The sequence below is a fragment of the Typopeltis vanoorti genome, chromosome 12, assembly GCF_054136105.1.
Source record: "Typopeltis vanoorti isolate ZY-2024b chromosome 12, IOZ_Tvanoo_1.0, whole genome shotgun sequence".
NCBI classification, from domain to species: Eukaryota; Metazoa; Arthropoda; class Arachnida; order Uropygi; family Thelyphonidae; genus Typopeltis; species Typopeltis vanoorti.
The window spans coordinates 115,665,556-115,683,297 of NC_143560.1; the positions used below are offsets into that span (position 1 = coordinate 115,665,556).

General features: G+C 34.2%; 1 protein-coding gene across 6 annotated transcripts in view; it reads right to left on the reverse strand.

Annotated features, from left to right (window-relative positions):
* The window catches only part of LOC150101153 (vacuolar protein sorting-associated protein 26B-like), a 133,206-nt gene that overhangs the window by 92,150 nt on the left and 23,314 nt on the right, over nt 1-17,742 (reverse strand). For 5 of the 6 annotated variants that reach the window (XR_016549116.1, XR_016549117.1, XM_090401099.1 and 2 more), the window contains exons 3-4: nt 9,979-10,054; nt 2,885-3,041 (exon numbers count right to left, since the gene is read on the reverse strand). Coding sequence is in view for 4 of the 6 variants with exons in the window: in XM_090401099.1 (XP_090257225.1) it covers nt 2,885-3,041; nt 9,979-10,054 (233 nt within the window). In the remaining 2 variants the exon portion in view is untranslated. Of the gene's footprint in view, nt 1-2,884; nt 3,042-9,978; nt 10,055-16,836; nt 16,902-17,742 lie in introns of all 6 variants that reach the window. The other variant, XM_090401100.1, reaches the window with a different exon arrangement.

Below are 17,742 nucleotides of genomic sequence, written 5' to 3' on the forward strand. Positions count from 1 at the left end.
AATTGGCATCCCTTATCCGCTCTACTAAAGTCCAACCTTCCCCACTAGACCTACCTGGTGTATACCAGTACCCGTGCAGCTGTAAGCTGTCCTATTTTGGCCAAACAGGCAGGACAGCTAATATCAGAATTTCAGAACACAAGGACTACATCCGGTTTCACCAGTACAGCCACTCTGGTCTTGCAGACCATGCGCTGAATACCCGCCATTGAATACAGTGGAAGAAAGCCACGATAATACACCATAGTAAATTCAAATAAGAAAGGCTTTTCATGAAATCAGCCTCAGCCCTAAGAAACAATCCAAACCTCAACAAATTTGGTTGCATGAGACTGCCCCAAATTTGGGAAACCTACATCAGAAGACCTTCAGCCCAATCCCAATAATACCGACATTGCCTGCTAGGGGGAACCATCAGGACCTTTAGGAGAAAGAAAAGCTTCCTGCTTCGTCCTCATTTACTGTTTGTTGTGCTTGCGTGCACGTGTCTTGTTTTTAAGTTCCTGTGAAAATGGCAACGTAACTTTGCCGAAATATTGGAAGTGTATTAAAATTTATTTTAATGTATATCTTAATATACGTTGTAATTTCCTTAAGCTATTTAGTAAAAATGCATAGCCAACGTCTAAGCCTTTCCACAAGAAAAACAGAAGGATTTACTAAGAAAGATGTAGAGGAATTTCTGTTATATTTCCTTTGTCAAAATAAAATCATGTCAGATTTCATTCCTCTTACTGAAGAAATAAATTCTGGACACAGAAATGTCTCCAGGAAACAGGGGCGAATGCTGGTCTTGAAATTCACGCTTGCTCTTGTTATCATTCAGGGAGTGAGAGGTGTGATTGAAGTCTGATTAGTGGAATAATGAATTACTGACCATTTAAAACTATATATTTAGAAACTTATATACATTTACTCATACAAATACAACATTTATTTTACAAATGATATTCTATCTTTTTCAATTTAGCTGCTTTAATACAAATTCTATCCTACGGTTCTTCTTTATGAACTGGTCCAATGACATCGTCATAAAAAGTTGGTTGTAACTTAATTTTTCTAATCAACACGCACACTTGTAAAGGCTGGCTGAAGCTCACTGGCTAGAGCTACTTTCACTGCGTATGGCCTGTGTTTAAGATGACATGAAGGAAGCGGAAATGGCTATGCTTGTGCATGAAATCACAGTGCTGTAGCAAGGACCTGGAAGCTCACACAACTGAGCAAGCCAATGTAGCTTTGACTATATGAGCAAGCATTGGCCTTCGACCCACAACGCAAAGCTCAATTATTGCTGCCCAAGCTTAAGACGTCTTCTGTCTACAAAAATAAAAGCCTAAATGTAATGCTTACAAATGCATGCATTTATTACAAATAAATATTACTTCTTTCTCAAGAAATGAGCTTGCGCAGCGAGTATGGAGAATTTGCCCCTACCAGGAAATGAAGAAAACAGGAAAGTTAATAATAACAGTGTTTCTGCTGAGGATATAGAGTAGTCATTACTAATACCATGCTCCAACATAAAGATATTCAGATGAAGAGAGGATACAAAAAGTTTCAATGAGTATTTTATTGGTGATATTTTCATACTTGTTCAACACAAAGATATACAGGATATTTAAAATAAAACGTTAGCAAATAATAAAAATTGAGAAGCTTTCAGAGGCAAATGATAGAATCAAATATACTATTTAAAAATAATAATAATAATAAAAAAATCAAAGTTTGAAAACAAGAACCACATCTTTCAGTCTTATTGGGAGAAACGAAGAAAACACTGATTGTTGCAGCTGAGAAGGTATATACCAGGATAAAATAATCCTAACTTCATGGGGTACACTCAAGAAGTTAAAGAGACAGTCGAAAGTATATTGTAAGTTCCTAGTAAGTTGGCATGTGCCCAAGAGAAAACAGAAAAAATGTAAGAAAGCTAAGCTACATGTAAAAAAAATTGAACAAAAAAAATCATGGGAAGACTTCAGTAGGAATACAGAAGATGTTCTGTATTGAAAAGCTTGGAATAGAAATGAAGGAAAGAGTACCATAAACGCAATCAGAGATGACTAAGGAAATAAACATTAAAGATATTCTTTGGATGTCTGAAATTATTTGTCATTTTTATGTCTCTCTCATCCACAAAAGGTTGTAAACCTACAGTATGTTAGCACTATGGATAGTTTTTTTTTTTTTTTTTAAATATATATATATTTTTTTATATAGTCTGGAAATCCTATTCTAGAAACCAAACACTGAACTTTTTCAACAGGCCTTTGATAAGTAGGACAGTAGTCTCACATCAGATGATGAAATTCATCTCCCACCTAAGGGCAATTGCAATCATCATGCTCCTACACTCATGGTGAGCTTCAAAAACATATCCAGTTAGAGTGGGTATATTAACCACTCTGACAATCAAAAATATATATCAATACCAGAAAAAAGCCATCAGAAACATGAAAACATGGAAAGCCAGCTGGTACTCAACTGGCTTTCCAGATTATAAATGCTCAAATATAATCTTAAAACTGCTGCTAATTAACAGTAAGTTTTGTCGACCTGCATATAATAATAAATATAGTGTTGTGTGATATTTTAACCTGGCATTGCATTAAGCATATGGCGTTTAATTCAGAATCTTCAATGCTTGATTACATGAAAAACTATGACACATTATGATCACTTGTTTGATCTCTTGTCATATAATATCTTTTAGTTACAGTAAATCTTTAAAATATGCATATTATTTAATCTGAGTATTATGAGATACTATGAACAAATAAATATGCAATTAAATGATATTGCAATAGACCCCCCCCCCTTTGGGTACATCAAGAATTTCATGATGATATTGCATTACTGCACAAATTTACACATTACTTACCTTAGCCTGACATTGGCCCCAGTATATGATTCATAAGGTTTTTCAACATTTACAAATTCAAAGTCATAACTAGAATTTTGAAGTAAGTCACCAGGCCTTGCAAGTTCTTTGACTAATGAAGTAAATTCATGATGATTTCCCCTGTCATAGTACAATTCTGAAATATTTAAAAAATATATTCTTGTTGTTAGATTTATATATTTTAAAACAAAAGTAAATATTAAAGTAACATTATTTTTAATCAAATTCAGAGTTAAAATAAAACTAAACAGAGCAACAAATAGTAAGCATATTATACATTCTCATAGGACAACATGGAATGCACTAATTGGGTTATTTTTAGTTACTTTTTTTTTAGAGGAAAACATGGCATAGGCAATCCTCACAAAAATATCCCACATTATAAATTATTTATCTCAACATTAGAAATCATGTAATACACTCAAATATTGATATTGTATAAAGAATACCACCAATGTCACAAAGAATACCACATATGTTCTCTCCCACCTCAAAACAATCTGAAATCAAGGCAATGAACAAAATACATTTCAAGAGGTGTGCAATTAATTAACCAAAAAACAGAGTTTTTCAGGTTATTTAATTCCATGAATATCTTTTACTTTTCTAATCTACATGTTACATTATTGATTAAGACTTCAATAGAACAGACAGTTATTAAAAGCAACTGCTACATTCAATTCCTGATATGTACCTTCAAGGAATATACAGATACAATGCTATTATAGTACTACATGAGAAGTTTACATCATATTTAACTTCTTATTAATTAATTCTTCCAAATTAGTCTGTTATCTGTCAGGATACCAAATTGTCAGATCTCATATTTGTTTTCTAAGGCACTTCTAACTGCATTCAATCCACCTAGATCATTGTCTTGCTTTCCTAATCTTTCCTCTCCCATTCTGTTCAAGTGACCCTGAAATTAGCTCTGTTCATGTTCATGCATCACTTCCACATTGGCAAGCTTATGCTCAGTAGGCCCTCGTTTTCCCTCACAGTTAGGACATTTTTGTGTTTTGCAGCTACAGTACCTGTTCTCATGCTCTTTGCTGCCACTTTGGATATAAAGCAGAGCTAATAAGAAGTCCCAGGAAGATTATTTTCTACCAGGTGACCATTTCTGCTTGCAAGAATTCTTCTTATGCCCATCACTCCTTGGTCTTTCAATGTGAAGCAAATCTGCAGGTTGTGAGCATACAGGAAGTCCCATATGCTCTAAACACTCCAATATTACTCCTAAGACAAAAAAAAAATGCAAGTATTGGGTGGGAGGAATTTGCAACTAGTATTCTCCTTACGTTTAGGAATTGCTTTGTTTCTGGGTAGCCATTTGGACAAGAATGTCCCTCAGTCCAAATCCTGAATAAAAAAGCTTGAATTTTTTTTTTTTTTTTTATCAGACATTTACCTTTTGAATGTATAATTATGAAATGTGTATTTGCTGATATCTCTGATGTTTTCTGTTAATATGAAAATGTTTCTGTATTGGGCTGGAGTTTTGAGGCTCCTCCAATATAAACATGAGGATAAAAAATTATTCATCTTCAAAAGAGGCGAGGTTCAACACCAGAGCTCCCCTATCTACCATGCAACCACACATGGATGTACAATGTCTAATAAGCAACAACTGTACTCAGAAGTGAAATGCCAGATCTACCCCAGATACCATATTGCCACAATAAACCTTGGGCCCTGTCCAGGGAAAGGAGACTTACTGCAACACTATTGACTCTTGCAATCAAATCCACTAGCTGAATGATCCTGGCAAAGAAATTCAGGACTGTCTGCATGCCAAACTAGGGACCAAAGTAATGCAAGATTACCAGGATCCTGCTTTCCAAATGGCATGGGTTGCACAGCAGCAGCAGCAAGGCACTGATCTCAGTGATAGTGGTCTGGAAGACAGGAGAGTGGAAAAAAAAAAAAAAAAAAAAAAAAAAAACTCAGAAGAATCAGACCCAAAATATAGAAAGAAAAACACAGAAAAAAAAGGAGGAAAAATGAAAAGGGCGAGTATTATTACACTGAGTGAGCCCCTCCATCATGAACAGGTACTCCTCATGTATGCATTAGGAATTGGCGTCAATAATTCTTGCAATACATACAGTCAATATTCAACACTCCTTTGCATTTCACAACTCCAAACACATGTCTATTTTTCATTCAATCCTCTACCGCTTTCTTTTGGAACCCTAATGTATTTCCGAAAGAGTACAATTTACAGGTCTTCAAATCCAATGTTAAGAAGTTCGTTAACTGTACCAATACCTAGACTACTAATATACAGTCTAGGTCTCCATATTTGGGGGGGACTATGTATCAACAATTCCCACGAAAACATGAAATTCTATGAAAATCCATACTTTCACTCAAATAGTCCCAGTTGTTTTCTACATATGTATGCCCAAACATTTGTGCAATCATTTACAATTAACAGAAAAATGTTTAAATATGTTCAAAAGGTTTTAATTTGTTTACAACAATGACTGATGCTTTGAAAATACTGTACCAAGATTTTATTATATATAGAGAACAGGGCATGCACCAAGGTATTTGCCACAGGATTCAGTACTCCTCTGTAGTAAGGGTGTCAGAGGCAGGAGAAAAAGCAGGGTTGGCTGATATTGGGATTTCCAAACTGGATATCACAATGCAGACACACACAAAGGTCACAAGCCATCCTACTTACATGCCACTCACTGCAGGATTAAAGTCATGTATTTTGGCACCTACCAATTCAAAAACATGAACCTGTGAATATGGAGAACCAACTGTACTACTACAGGCTGAACAACGAACTATATGTTTGGATGCAAGTCACATCACCCTTTAGTAATTTCACATATAATGCAAACATGAAAATTCTATTCATTATTGGATCTAGATCTCTCAATCATCCAATCTTCAAAATGAAACCTTGAATTAACTATTCCTAGAGTGGGTTTGCATATCAATTGACTCCTGGTGCATATAATTAACTGTGCCCTTGCTAACAGCCAGCAAATTACCCTCTAAATGCAACTGGATAATTGGGAAATTAACATATTTCCCAATCCAAAATCAAAGTATAAGACTAACGTGACCATTATAGTTATTAGAGGATCTAAACAAAGTTCCATGTTTGGTTTTTCAAGTACATGCAATGCTTTCTCTTTTAATTTACTAAATGCCATAATTTATCAGTATGCCAGCAAAATCAATATATTATTCAGGCTCATAAGCATTAACAGTAAGAGTAATCTGAATATCAAAGAATTTGCTTAACATAACCTGAGCACATTTTAAAACTTAATGTTTTTACTGTTTCTTTTGCTCTTGCACTCATTTGTAAATTAACCATATAATCTCAGTAAGCTAGCTCAGCTGAACTTTAATGCAAGAAATAAGGCTTGCAAAAATCAATTCTGAATACTGAGATTAAAAATGAGGATGAAGACTAAATGGGGATAGCCAAGTAAACTGTATGATTATAGCATCTTAGAATAAAACAGAAGTCAAACATTCATGGAACTGATGCTCTAGCCACCATCTACAATGTGTCAAACTTTGGTGAAGTCAAATATGCAGCAACCAAATTTTCTGCCTACACCACATTCATTGGCCTGTTAATAGCTTTGGATACATCCCAAAGCCAGCAGAGATTACACCATCTAGAGAAAATTATCTAAGAGTGAACTAATGGAAGCAGTACGTGAGGTGTAAAGATCAGAGAAAAGACCAAATCTCTCTGGTATTAGTCATCACAAAGAGTTAGATGAGTTTCATCAGCCAATGTAATACCATCACTTTGCTTACTGGAGGCTTGAAGTAGGCAAAAACAATGTTTGAATTACAGAGCAAAGTCTTTGTTCCTTTTTCCCATTTCTTCCAGCACACAATATGGGTAATGTTTTCAGAATTACATCAATGATCATTGAGAGATCAAGCATTTTTTTTCTCGAGGGTACAACTTTAAAGTAGTCTGCAGATTGGCAGCTATACTGGACCAAATATTGGACAATTTAGAAATCACAATGTATATCTATACAATGGATAATGGTTATATAAAAGTGTTAGCATTACGAGGCTAATGCTGAGGTCAGCTAGCAAATAATCTTGCTGCCACTCTGCCAGGAGTGGGGATCCAACTAGTGGTGGTGGTGGAAGGTAGGGGGACAAGGTTATGATTTGGAAGAGTTCAATGAAATTCTCCATGTGTACAGTTTAGCAAGGAATCCATTATAGTAAATTCCATGTCACGTCATCTCAATTTCAACTCGTAACATCAACTGAGAAAACAGATGCAGAGCAGATATAAACAAACCTCTATGGCTTCCAGATTCACTCCAAAAATATACAAGGTCTTACTTCCAACCTCAATGTTCATTTCCACTTCGAGTCTGAAAAATCAAACACTTCTTTAGTAAAAGAAACTCAAATTCCAGCTTCTTCAAGAACTACTCACCTCATTTTCCCAATTACACACTCCGATTCTCTCAAAGAAGGCATACGTTTGCTCTGATATACCACATCTGAGTTCAAACTCATTCACTTTTTATTTTTTTATTTTCTTTGGCTAAAATTTTCTCAGTACCATTCTATCAAATTTATTTGTTGTCTCTATTACATTCTTAATGCCACAAAAAACTCTGAACTTTTTATTTACTTTCTTTAAATGTTAATATTCTCCAGTTCAACTTTCCTACCTGTGAGGTAGTCGTCCTTAGAGATTTTAATGTTTACAACTCTGTCATTCCTTTGCCAACTGCACACATCTAGCAGGTAGAGATGCTGAGACATTTGTATCAACAATGATCTTACACAAATACTTCACATATCTACCAGAATACCAGATAACTAACCAGTCTCCAAACACTATTGATCTCTTCCTCACTTGTGATCCCTCTAAGTAACCTTTACATCAAGTTGTTCTTTTTCTATCCCATAATGCACAGAATACTTCCTTTTTGGGCATGTACAGCTGTGTGTATCATGGCAAGATTTACAAGCCAGATTGGTTGCAGCCATTTTTGAGGTCTCAGAGGGAGCTTAGACTCAAAGAGATAGAGATAACTTAATGAAAGAGTCACATTTCTATATACAAGTAGCAAAATAAGTAGAGGATAAGTACTCTGTACAGAAACAGTATGAAAGGTTTCCACATACAAACTCTTCCTTCCAGCAGAGCAAGCTTGCTCTTCTGGAAGTAAAAGGAAATACTCCAATCTGGAGTATCAGAGTAATAGCATGGTGATACACAGTGGTGAGCTATGAAATTTTAACAAAGGGCTCACATCGTCGAGCAAAAAAAAAGCTGTATTTCACTTCACACAAAAAGTTTTATTAAATTTTAATCAATCAAAAAGTATGAAGGGACAACCTGTAAAGGCCATCATTTTTAAACCAATATTTCATAATCTAAACATGAAATATTTGCACACAATCATCTGTGTTAATTTATCTTACATAAGAAAACATTTTCTTACTATTAAAATATAATAAGAATAAAATCTTTTATAATTGTATATGAAATAGTCTCCACTTTTTATAAACAAAATAAATTTCTTTTGTTCGCAATAGAAATTTTTATGGCAAACAAAATATTATCTAAACACAATAATATTGAAGTACGTTTCTATATTTCTCTTTGTTTTTATACTTAAAGTGATAATCAACAGTACCAATCAAGGGGCATTATTTTATAGTCCTATTTATTTATATGCGATTACCAAAAGTGAATTCTTATTTGTAAAATGGTAGTAACAGTAACTATATTTTATTTAATAAAATCACTTTGTTAGGTATGAGTTTATCACTTAATATATTTCAAAAAATGTTTGTTTGGTTTTTTTTTGAAAAAATAAAAAAGTATACAAGAAGAACAAGGGGCTCGCATCTTTTGAGAAAAATTTAACAAAGGGATCGGGCAAGCCCCCTGTAAGCCCCTTGTAGCTCACCACTGGTGATACACCATGTTGCTAATACATACGGAAACACGATTTTAACCAGTTTAGCTCTCATTGTGTTTATGGTCCTAGCTCCCAGTTAGGACACCTTATGAATCTCCATAATGAATTGCATTTTGCATACTAAAGAAGGTACGGAATTGTGCATTAGTGGATAAAATAAAATTAAAATTAAAAAAATGCAATACAATTATTGTGTGTATAAACAAGTGGCCTAGTCAGAAAAATATGTGTGTGGGTGTGTGTGTATACACACACATTGCCAGCAAAGGTTGGTCAATTGGTAGAGCCTATGCTACTAATGGCTCACGCAAAAAGTTAAGAAAGTTTGAGGGCGGTTAGTAGTTGAAAGGGAATCAATCGTTCGATGCTGTTGGCACACTCTCCCTCGATGAGTCTTTGGACTCCCTGGAGGTGTCACATAATAATAATAATAATAATAAAATTTCTTTATATATAAGATACATTTGATTCAGAGTGGAAAAACTTGCTATAACTATCTCTTATCCACAGTATTATAATAGTGTGATGTAAAATAAACATGACAAGAAATTATATTCTTGTTTTTTATCCTTTAATTCAATAATTAACAAACAAAAGTTTCCACAAAAAGTAACTTCACAATAACACTACTTGTATATCAAGGCAGATGACTTAACATACAGCACACTTCCTTTTTAAAATGTATACGGCCATGCACTATGGGAAGGACCCATGACACTTTCAATATTGACTGAGGTCTTCTCAGTTGGAGCTAGGTCAGTGGAGATACTGAGAGCTATATCAATAGGATTTTCATATACCAGATGAAAAAGGTTTCTGAAAGGAAAGAACCTGCTATCTCTGTATCAGGGTGGTTACTCACCTTAAGATAAAAAGGGAGGTGTAAAAAAATTAACTATTTCAGATTCAAGAATTTTCACCTCAATCAAAAAACTTAATTTGAAATTCAACTTTAAAATTAAATTTTAAATACAAAGAAATTGACATTTCATTTTAAATGAAATGTCAATTTCATCACCATCTTAAATTATGGAAATTGTTCATTTTAATTTTGCATATTCTCTCTCTCTCTCTCTCTTGATTGCAAAGTGAACATAATTATAACTTCAAAAATATACTTACCTATCTGACCAATAAATTCTATTTTAATTCCCTGATGCTCCAACTTTGTACCAGGCTTCTTCATAGTAATATTCACCTGTAAGAAATTGTAAATGTGTTTTTGTCACAGAAAATGTCCATTATACAGTATGGGAAAAAAAAAAGTACTGAACTTCAACATAACATATATTATTGTAGTTATTCAGTACTTTTTTTTTTGTGCCATACTGTACAATATCTTAAGCTTATTTGATACTCATCATTTCTTATCTTGTAAGTTCTCCTCTAGCCATGAATTGAAAAATCCTTTCCTTCATGAAGTCAGAGGACAAAGTACATGGACTGTTGGCACTGTGACTTGCGATAAATAGTGTCTGTTGAGTTGTCATTCTAGTTTGTAATGTTTCATGCCAATGTAGTTCACTGCTAAGCTGTTTATGGGGTTGTGCAATTTCTGAAATGAGTGACATGAAAGAGAACAGGTATATCAAATTTTGCTTTCACTATGGTAAAACTGCTACAGTTATTATTGAACTGTTACAAACAACTATCAGGAAAAGTGCTTCATCAACATGCTCAAAAAAAAAAAAAAGTAAGGTCTAGCTTTGGGTCTAGCTGACCAAAAGCATGAGTTTTCTCAAACTGTGCTGTACTACATAGGTGTCCTTAGGCATTTATGGGAAGTTGTACATCAAATACTACCAGGCAACAGTTGCAGAACTAACTGCATTACCATGCCAATGCCTAGCACAGCATGCAATAAAATAAATAATAAATGTGATCTTAAGTCCTTCACTCTCAGACCTGGTTTTACGCATCATTTTCTCATCGTCATCATCATCATTTGATGGCACATATCTATGACAGATGTACAGGATACAAAAACAGTCCTACATAATTAAGGTTTCATTATTAGTTTCCTATCAACAATCTTTCACTGGGTTAAAATCTTTTTCTGGATCTTTTCACTGATATTTCTTCAGACAACCTAATCTTTCATCTGCAATGCTGTTTTAGAATTGGAAATAAAACAAAAAAAAGTCAAAGGTGGCCATACCATTTGTGACAAGATCTGTTTACACATTCTTCAATACAAATAAAATGTGGTTCATAAGAAAGATTCTGGTAATTGGACCACATGTTTATTAAGGTAAATAACAATAAAAAATAAAAATAAAAAACCCGAAAAGTTTCGTAAGTCATTTGACTTGAATCTGCAGGGGTCAAAGGTAACTAAAAGTTTAAACACAAGAAATTAGAAATTACTCAAAATATGGACAGAGCTTATAATATTTCCAGCACAGAAAAACAGAGAAATGAAGAATTCATATTTAACACAGATCCTCAAAAAAAAAAATGGTTATGAACCTAAGACAATAAAAAGAATCCTCAACACCTCCTACAAGCATCTCACAAAAGCAAGATTTCAAGAACACAATCGTGCTTCCATACATCAAGAATGTTACAGACAAAAATGACCAAATTACTAAACAAACATAACATCAAAGTTGCTTTTCTACCTCTGGAAAAAATTTCAAGATTTCTACATCCCCAAAACCTCCACATCATCCTTTAAAAAAACCAGGTGTTTATATAATTCATTGTTCCTGTGGCATCTGCTATGTAGGCCAGATGGGAAGATCGGGGGAAATTCGCATGAACGAACACCAAAAAGACGTGCAAAAAAGAAGAGAACACAAATCAGGCCTAGCATACCATACAACTTCCACAGGCCATAATGTACTCTGGCAAAAAACAAATATGTCTTACATTGAAAAAAACTGTTTCATAAGAAAATTTAAAGAAGCTGCAAACATGCTTAGAATTCCAATGCAATGCAACAAAAACCAGGGCCTAATTTTACACCAAGTTTGGTCAGCTTTAATAAAAAATATACCCAAGTCAGACCTTGGACAATGTGAATGTGAACAACAGAATGTGACAGCATCCAGCATTGTTCAAACTTAGCATTACCGAATCTGCATTCGGATATTTAATTTAATTAATAGTTAGAAGGCCTCAACTGCATAGAATGAACTATTTTGAGTAATTTCTCATTTCTTGTGTTTAAACTTTTAGTTACCTTTGCCCCCTGAAGATGCAAGTCAAACGACTTATGAAACTTTTCATTTTTTTTTTTTAAATTTTTTATTGTTATTTACCTTAATAAACATGTAGTCCAATTACCGGAATCTTTCTTATGAACTGCTAAACCACAGAAACCTATGCCTACAAAAAAAATGTGACTCTTTTTAATGACTTCATATCTCTCTCTCTCTCAAATGCACTCCAGACATCTAAATTCAAAACATCTCTTCCTACACATCCCTGCTATCATGTTATCAAGGTATATTATCACAATTCATCTCCTCAACTCTCCAATATAATACTGAGGCAACACATGCATTCTGCCCCACAATCTCTAATATTACTCTCAAAATCCTGTACTACCTGATTCACATTCTCCCAGCTCATTTATACCAACTTCCACTCTACTTCCTCTTTCCATGTATTATTCTGTCTTGCACAATACAAATAACACATGGAACTCCTCATTCTCTTCTAAGCGCTCATGATTTATTTTCCATTTATTTCAAAGAAAATCAATACTGACCAATTATTTTTTTAAAAAAAGAATCTCTAATGGATACTTCTGGTCAGATTAAATTCCAGTGCAGAGTGATGTTTTCAGAAACTAGATTGAATCTTGGAAAAAAAAAGTTTCTGATCTCCAGAAACCTAAATGATGACAAATAGCCTTTTTTTTTTTTTTTCGATGTTTTGCACAAGCAGTTGGTCAGTGCAATTGGACGGTAATGTGTTAGCATTTTTGTATTCATACCTGGCTTTGAAAAAACAACGATAATTATCTTTTGCAAGGTAAAAATTCATTGTCAGAGAAAATTCTGGGAATAAGCAGAGCAATTGATCCATGGACAATGGTGACAGATGTTGATTATCTCATAATATGGTTTGGTCCTGAAGTCAGCATTGGTTGGAAAACATTCAAAGTGAATAGAATCTGATGTTTTCCTATTTAAAAAAAAAAAATAATAATAATAAATAAATAAACATACCATTATTTTGTATTTTGGTGCCAAGAGAGAAGCTATTCAATATGCTACAGTTATATGGTGTCAATGGGGCATTATATCAAGCAATACTTAGTCTTTATTTGAGTTGTAAGTCTGCAGTTAGAATTGAAAGAAGTACAGGAAGATGGTTTAATGTTAAATCTGGTGTGAGACAAGGATGTACATTATCCCCTCTGTTATTCATTATCTATATGGATCATATTATGAAGGAAAGTGGTATTAAACATGATATCAAAATTGGAGATGTTAATAACAGCTCTTTGCTTTATGCGGACGATGCTATACTTCTAAATAAATCTGCTACAAGTCTGCAAGATTCCCTGACTAAACTGAATAACTCTTGTAATAGATTTGGTATGAAGGTCAGCAATAACAAGACAAAGACAATGAAAATAGGCAGAAGCATTGAAAATGTCAACTGCATTGCGAATGGAGAACCTATAGAACAAGTAAAACATTTAAGTTACTTAGGCACGATTTTTAATGACGATGGTAACTTGGATATGGAAATAGACAACAAAATCAATAAAGCTGTTATAGTAGGAAGTCAACTGAATAAATTTATATGGAATAAGAGAAAAATTAGTCAAAACACAAAATTAGCTGTATACAATACAGTGTTCAAACCATTATGGATCTGAGAGCTGGGTCAGAAGTAAAACACTTGACCAAAGACTAGAGACCGCAGATACGAGAGTCCTGAGAAAGATTATAGGCGTGAACAGATGGCATCAATGGCAATATCATATTAAAAACGAGGATATTAGGAAAGAACTTGACATTGTCAGCATCCAGGAATGCATTAGTAGAGCTAATCTCAGGTGGTTGGTCACTTAAGCAGAATGGGCAAGGAAAGATTAGCAAAACAAGTGTTCTCTGCCAGGTTGGCAGGAAAACGACCCAGAGGAAGACCAAGATATAGGTGGATTGATACAGTAGTACAAAGTGCCTTAGATGACAGAAATATAAGATCTGTCATCTAAGTCTTGACTGGAGTCTTGACAAGTAACAGACTGATTTGGAGGAAAATTGTAGATAGGAAGTTAGTAATGATGTAAATTTTCCATGTAGTACTATCATATCCTGTACACCCCTTGGGGGTACATGGCAGGAATTTGATGATGATGATGATGATGATGATTAAATAAATAAAAATAGGGAAAGGAATTCTAGGATATTGCCAGTGTTTTGGCAAAACTTTCCCAAGTATATCTAACTGCTTTTGGGTGCAAGCAGCTGAGCATCCATTCTGTTCCAGAATACAATAAGGGTGGGTGGTATCATGCCTTTCATTTTCAGAATTTTTTCTCAGACCTCTTTGATGTCTGTTGATCTGATGAGAGAAGATAGAAATTGGATAGATGAGATCTTTTGGCTATAATGGTAAATGTATTGTGTTTAAGCACGAGCATGTTTGAAAGCAAATAAGTTTTGTGTTGCGAGATATTTACAAAAGATACCCCAAAGTTTGATTAGGGTAAGAATTGGCTATTCTACATTCTGAATTCCATCATGCTTTGTAGAAAGGTGGAAACCAACTCTATGTGTTGGGTACTGCAATTGTAACAGCTTGCATTATACACTGTAATATGACTCACTGATTCATTAATAAGAGAGGAGTTAACTGTAGTAGACTCAAATTCTGCTATGAGAAAAAATTCAAGTCATCCTGATATATCTTCCATTGTGATACCCATGAGAGAATACACAACTGCTCACATAAAAGTGGATATCCCAATAAAGTCCCTCCCATAGATGTCTACTTCCCATTTAAACAGTGAGAAGAAGACTGGTGAACAAACTACTAGGTCAATAGCAGTGAATATTTAGATAAGTATGTGGAGAAAGGCATTACACTCAATGCTCAGGAGGGATAGGTTATTTTTGTCAAACATGCGCTCCACAACTCTTCTTCTGATATTAGTGTGTGTACTATTCCTCGGATTATTGTAGCCATTTAAATTCCCTGCTATGTTATCATTTTACAACTGCAACATAATATCATCAAGGTCATCCCGGGAAATATCTGTGATGAGTGGGGTGGGTATAATCATAACATAATAAGAGATCCTACTGAGACAAACAGCAACTGCCTCTCATTTAAGTAGGACTTGTTGAAAAGGGGGTATGGCTGCCCACAGGGATGGAAATTCCTCCATGGGTAGTCCATCTGATATCCTGTCCTTGCAGATAACAGAGATATACTACAATGTAGGATATTTACCGAGGTGACCAGGTTTGGTCACCTCGGTTCCTTCTCGATGGGGAGGAGGTGGAGAGGATCCAGAGGCCAGTGACTAAGATGATAGCAGGTCTATGGAATGAACCATATGAGAACAGGTTGAAGATTTGTGGGTTGCAGAAACTGGTTGATAGGCAGAAAAGGGGAGATATGATTGAGACATTCAAATTGCTAAAAGGATTCTATAAGATTAATTCAGAGGATATTTTTGAGATCAGGACTGGTGGTGGGAGAACTAGGGGACACTTATGGAAGCTGGGCAAGAGTGTGGTTAGCAGTGGTGTTAGAGCTGGGTTCTTTACTTTTAGAGTGGTAAATGAGTGGAATAAGCTGCCAGAGTCTGTTGTGGGTGCTATGACAGTGAGCGAGTTCAAGGCAAGGTATGATAGATACTGTGAGAATGTCGTATAGTTGTGTGGACATGATATTTAGGGCCTCCCTCGATGAGTCTAAGGACTCCCTGGAGTAGCCCGAAAATAATAATAATAATAATAATTTACTATGTTTCAAATATGTCATTTGCAAACAGAAGCACAATAGCTTATGTTCCTGAACAAGAACCTAGATATCATCCATGTTTTGAGAATGCAGGACAATTCCACTGTAGGAAGTTGTTAGTTATTTATGTTTGGTGGATGCAACTAACTTAAAGTTTCATGAGTATTTCATTATAGTTATCTCTTCCAAATGCACAAATACATATCCATACCTCAAGAAAGAAAGGATTTTCATGAGTATTTGCTTTTCAAAATTTGCATTTCCTGTTTAGAAAACTGTGAATGGTCAGTGCCCATCTCTTCCCCATTGGGAAATTCATCATAAAATATTATTACCAGAATCACTTATGTTTAATTTTAACGTCTTTATTTTATTTATTTTTTTTTGGGCTAAGTTTAATAGCCATTGTCAATACAGTTATAGAAAACCATTAAAATAAATAATTCAACTGAAAGTACGTCATATTATGTGCACTATTGGCTGCAGGAGAATAGTTCCATCTGCATTAATAGATATTCAAAATAAATTATAATATATTAATTCAGTTAACAAATTATTTTATTATGGTCATAATTATGGTCACTCTACACTATGACTGATACTTAATCCTTCTACATGCAATGGTGCTATCCAACATATCATCATCAACAGCAGCCCACCAATAGCATTTTTTCCCCCCAGTAAATTGCATGTTTCTGGCTGATTTGCCTGTATGCCAGATGAAAAAAATCCCAAGTTTCCAGGAAGAAAAACTCTCCCACATAAAGATGGAGGTGGTAAGAAGGTGCAATATCTTGTCATTCTTCCAAGAATTGAACTCAGGTCTTTTCTGGTAGGAGGGTGCAATATCTTGTCATTTTTCCAAATGCACAAATACATATTTATACTTCAAGTACAGATATGTATTTCTTACTGCATTCCTGTTGGTTTTCTACCACTATGTTAATACTGCTCGTTTCAATTAACAATCTTTCAGAGTAATTGCTTCAGACATTTAATTTTAATCATAGCATATCTTTTTTTAAATATATATATAATACTCACCAACCATGTACCATTTGATGTTATTGGAAGAGCATCAGTACAAACCATAATTGCAGCACAACAAACTGTAGTGAAAGAAAGTACTCAATCAGTGAAAAAAATGGTGTGCTTTAGAAAGCAGCTGTATCTACTGATAATGGAAATCACTTCTTCATCCACCAAAAACAGATTTAATTCATTCATGTTCAATAAAGTACATGGATTTAATTCTGCAATAGTAATTTATTTTAATATTAAATAACCAAATACAGTGAGCATCTGCTTACCATAATTAACTCGTACAAAAAAAAAAGTCCTAGTAAGTTAATTTCATGATCAGTAAACAATGTAACCACTTTTTTCTCCATCACAAATATTACCTATATTGTTTCTTTATGTTGCTACTATGACACATAGATAGCACTTTAAAAATCAAAGTGTTTCATGACCTTTACTTTTTCAAAAAAATATGCATGTCAAAATAAACTATATAAAAAATTAAAATGTAAAGCATATGTTTTTGAAACCTCCTAAAAAAATTAATACTTAAAAAACCTTTCATTTTTTATATGAAAAAAAACAAGTCAAATCGGCACAAAACAGGCACATGTCCACCTCTTTCAGCTTGTTCAATGATGTAAAGTTCTGTTTTGAAATCTGTAACTTTTAGATGCACTAAGTTTGCTTTTATTTGGAACAGATTCACTAGTATCACTTATCCATTTTTATAGTGCATCATAAACCAACTTGTAAAATTATAATGAATCATTAAAAAGTTCATTTTTATAATGAAAAATGCTCAAATGTTCTGAAATTCCAAAACATACATCTGATTTTACCATCAGTGCTCTTGATGCATGACCACAGATTGCTTTCTATATTTCTTTTCACAATTGTGCTACTTACACAGTGTATCTTGCTATCCAA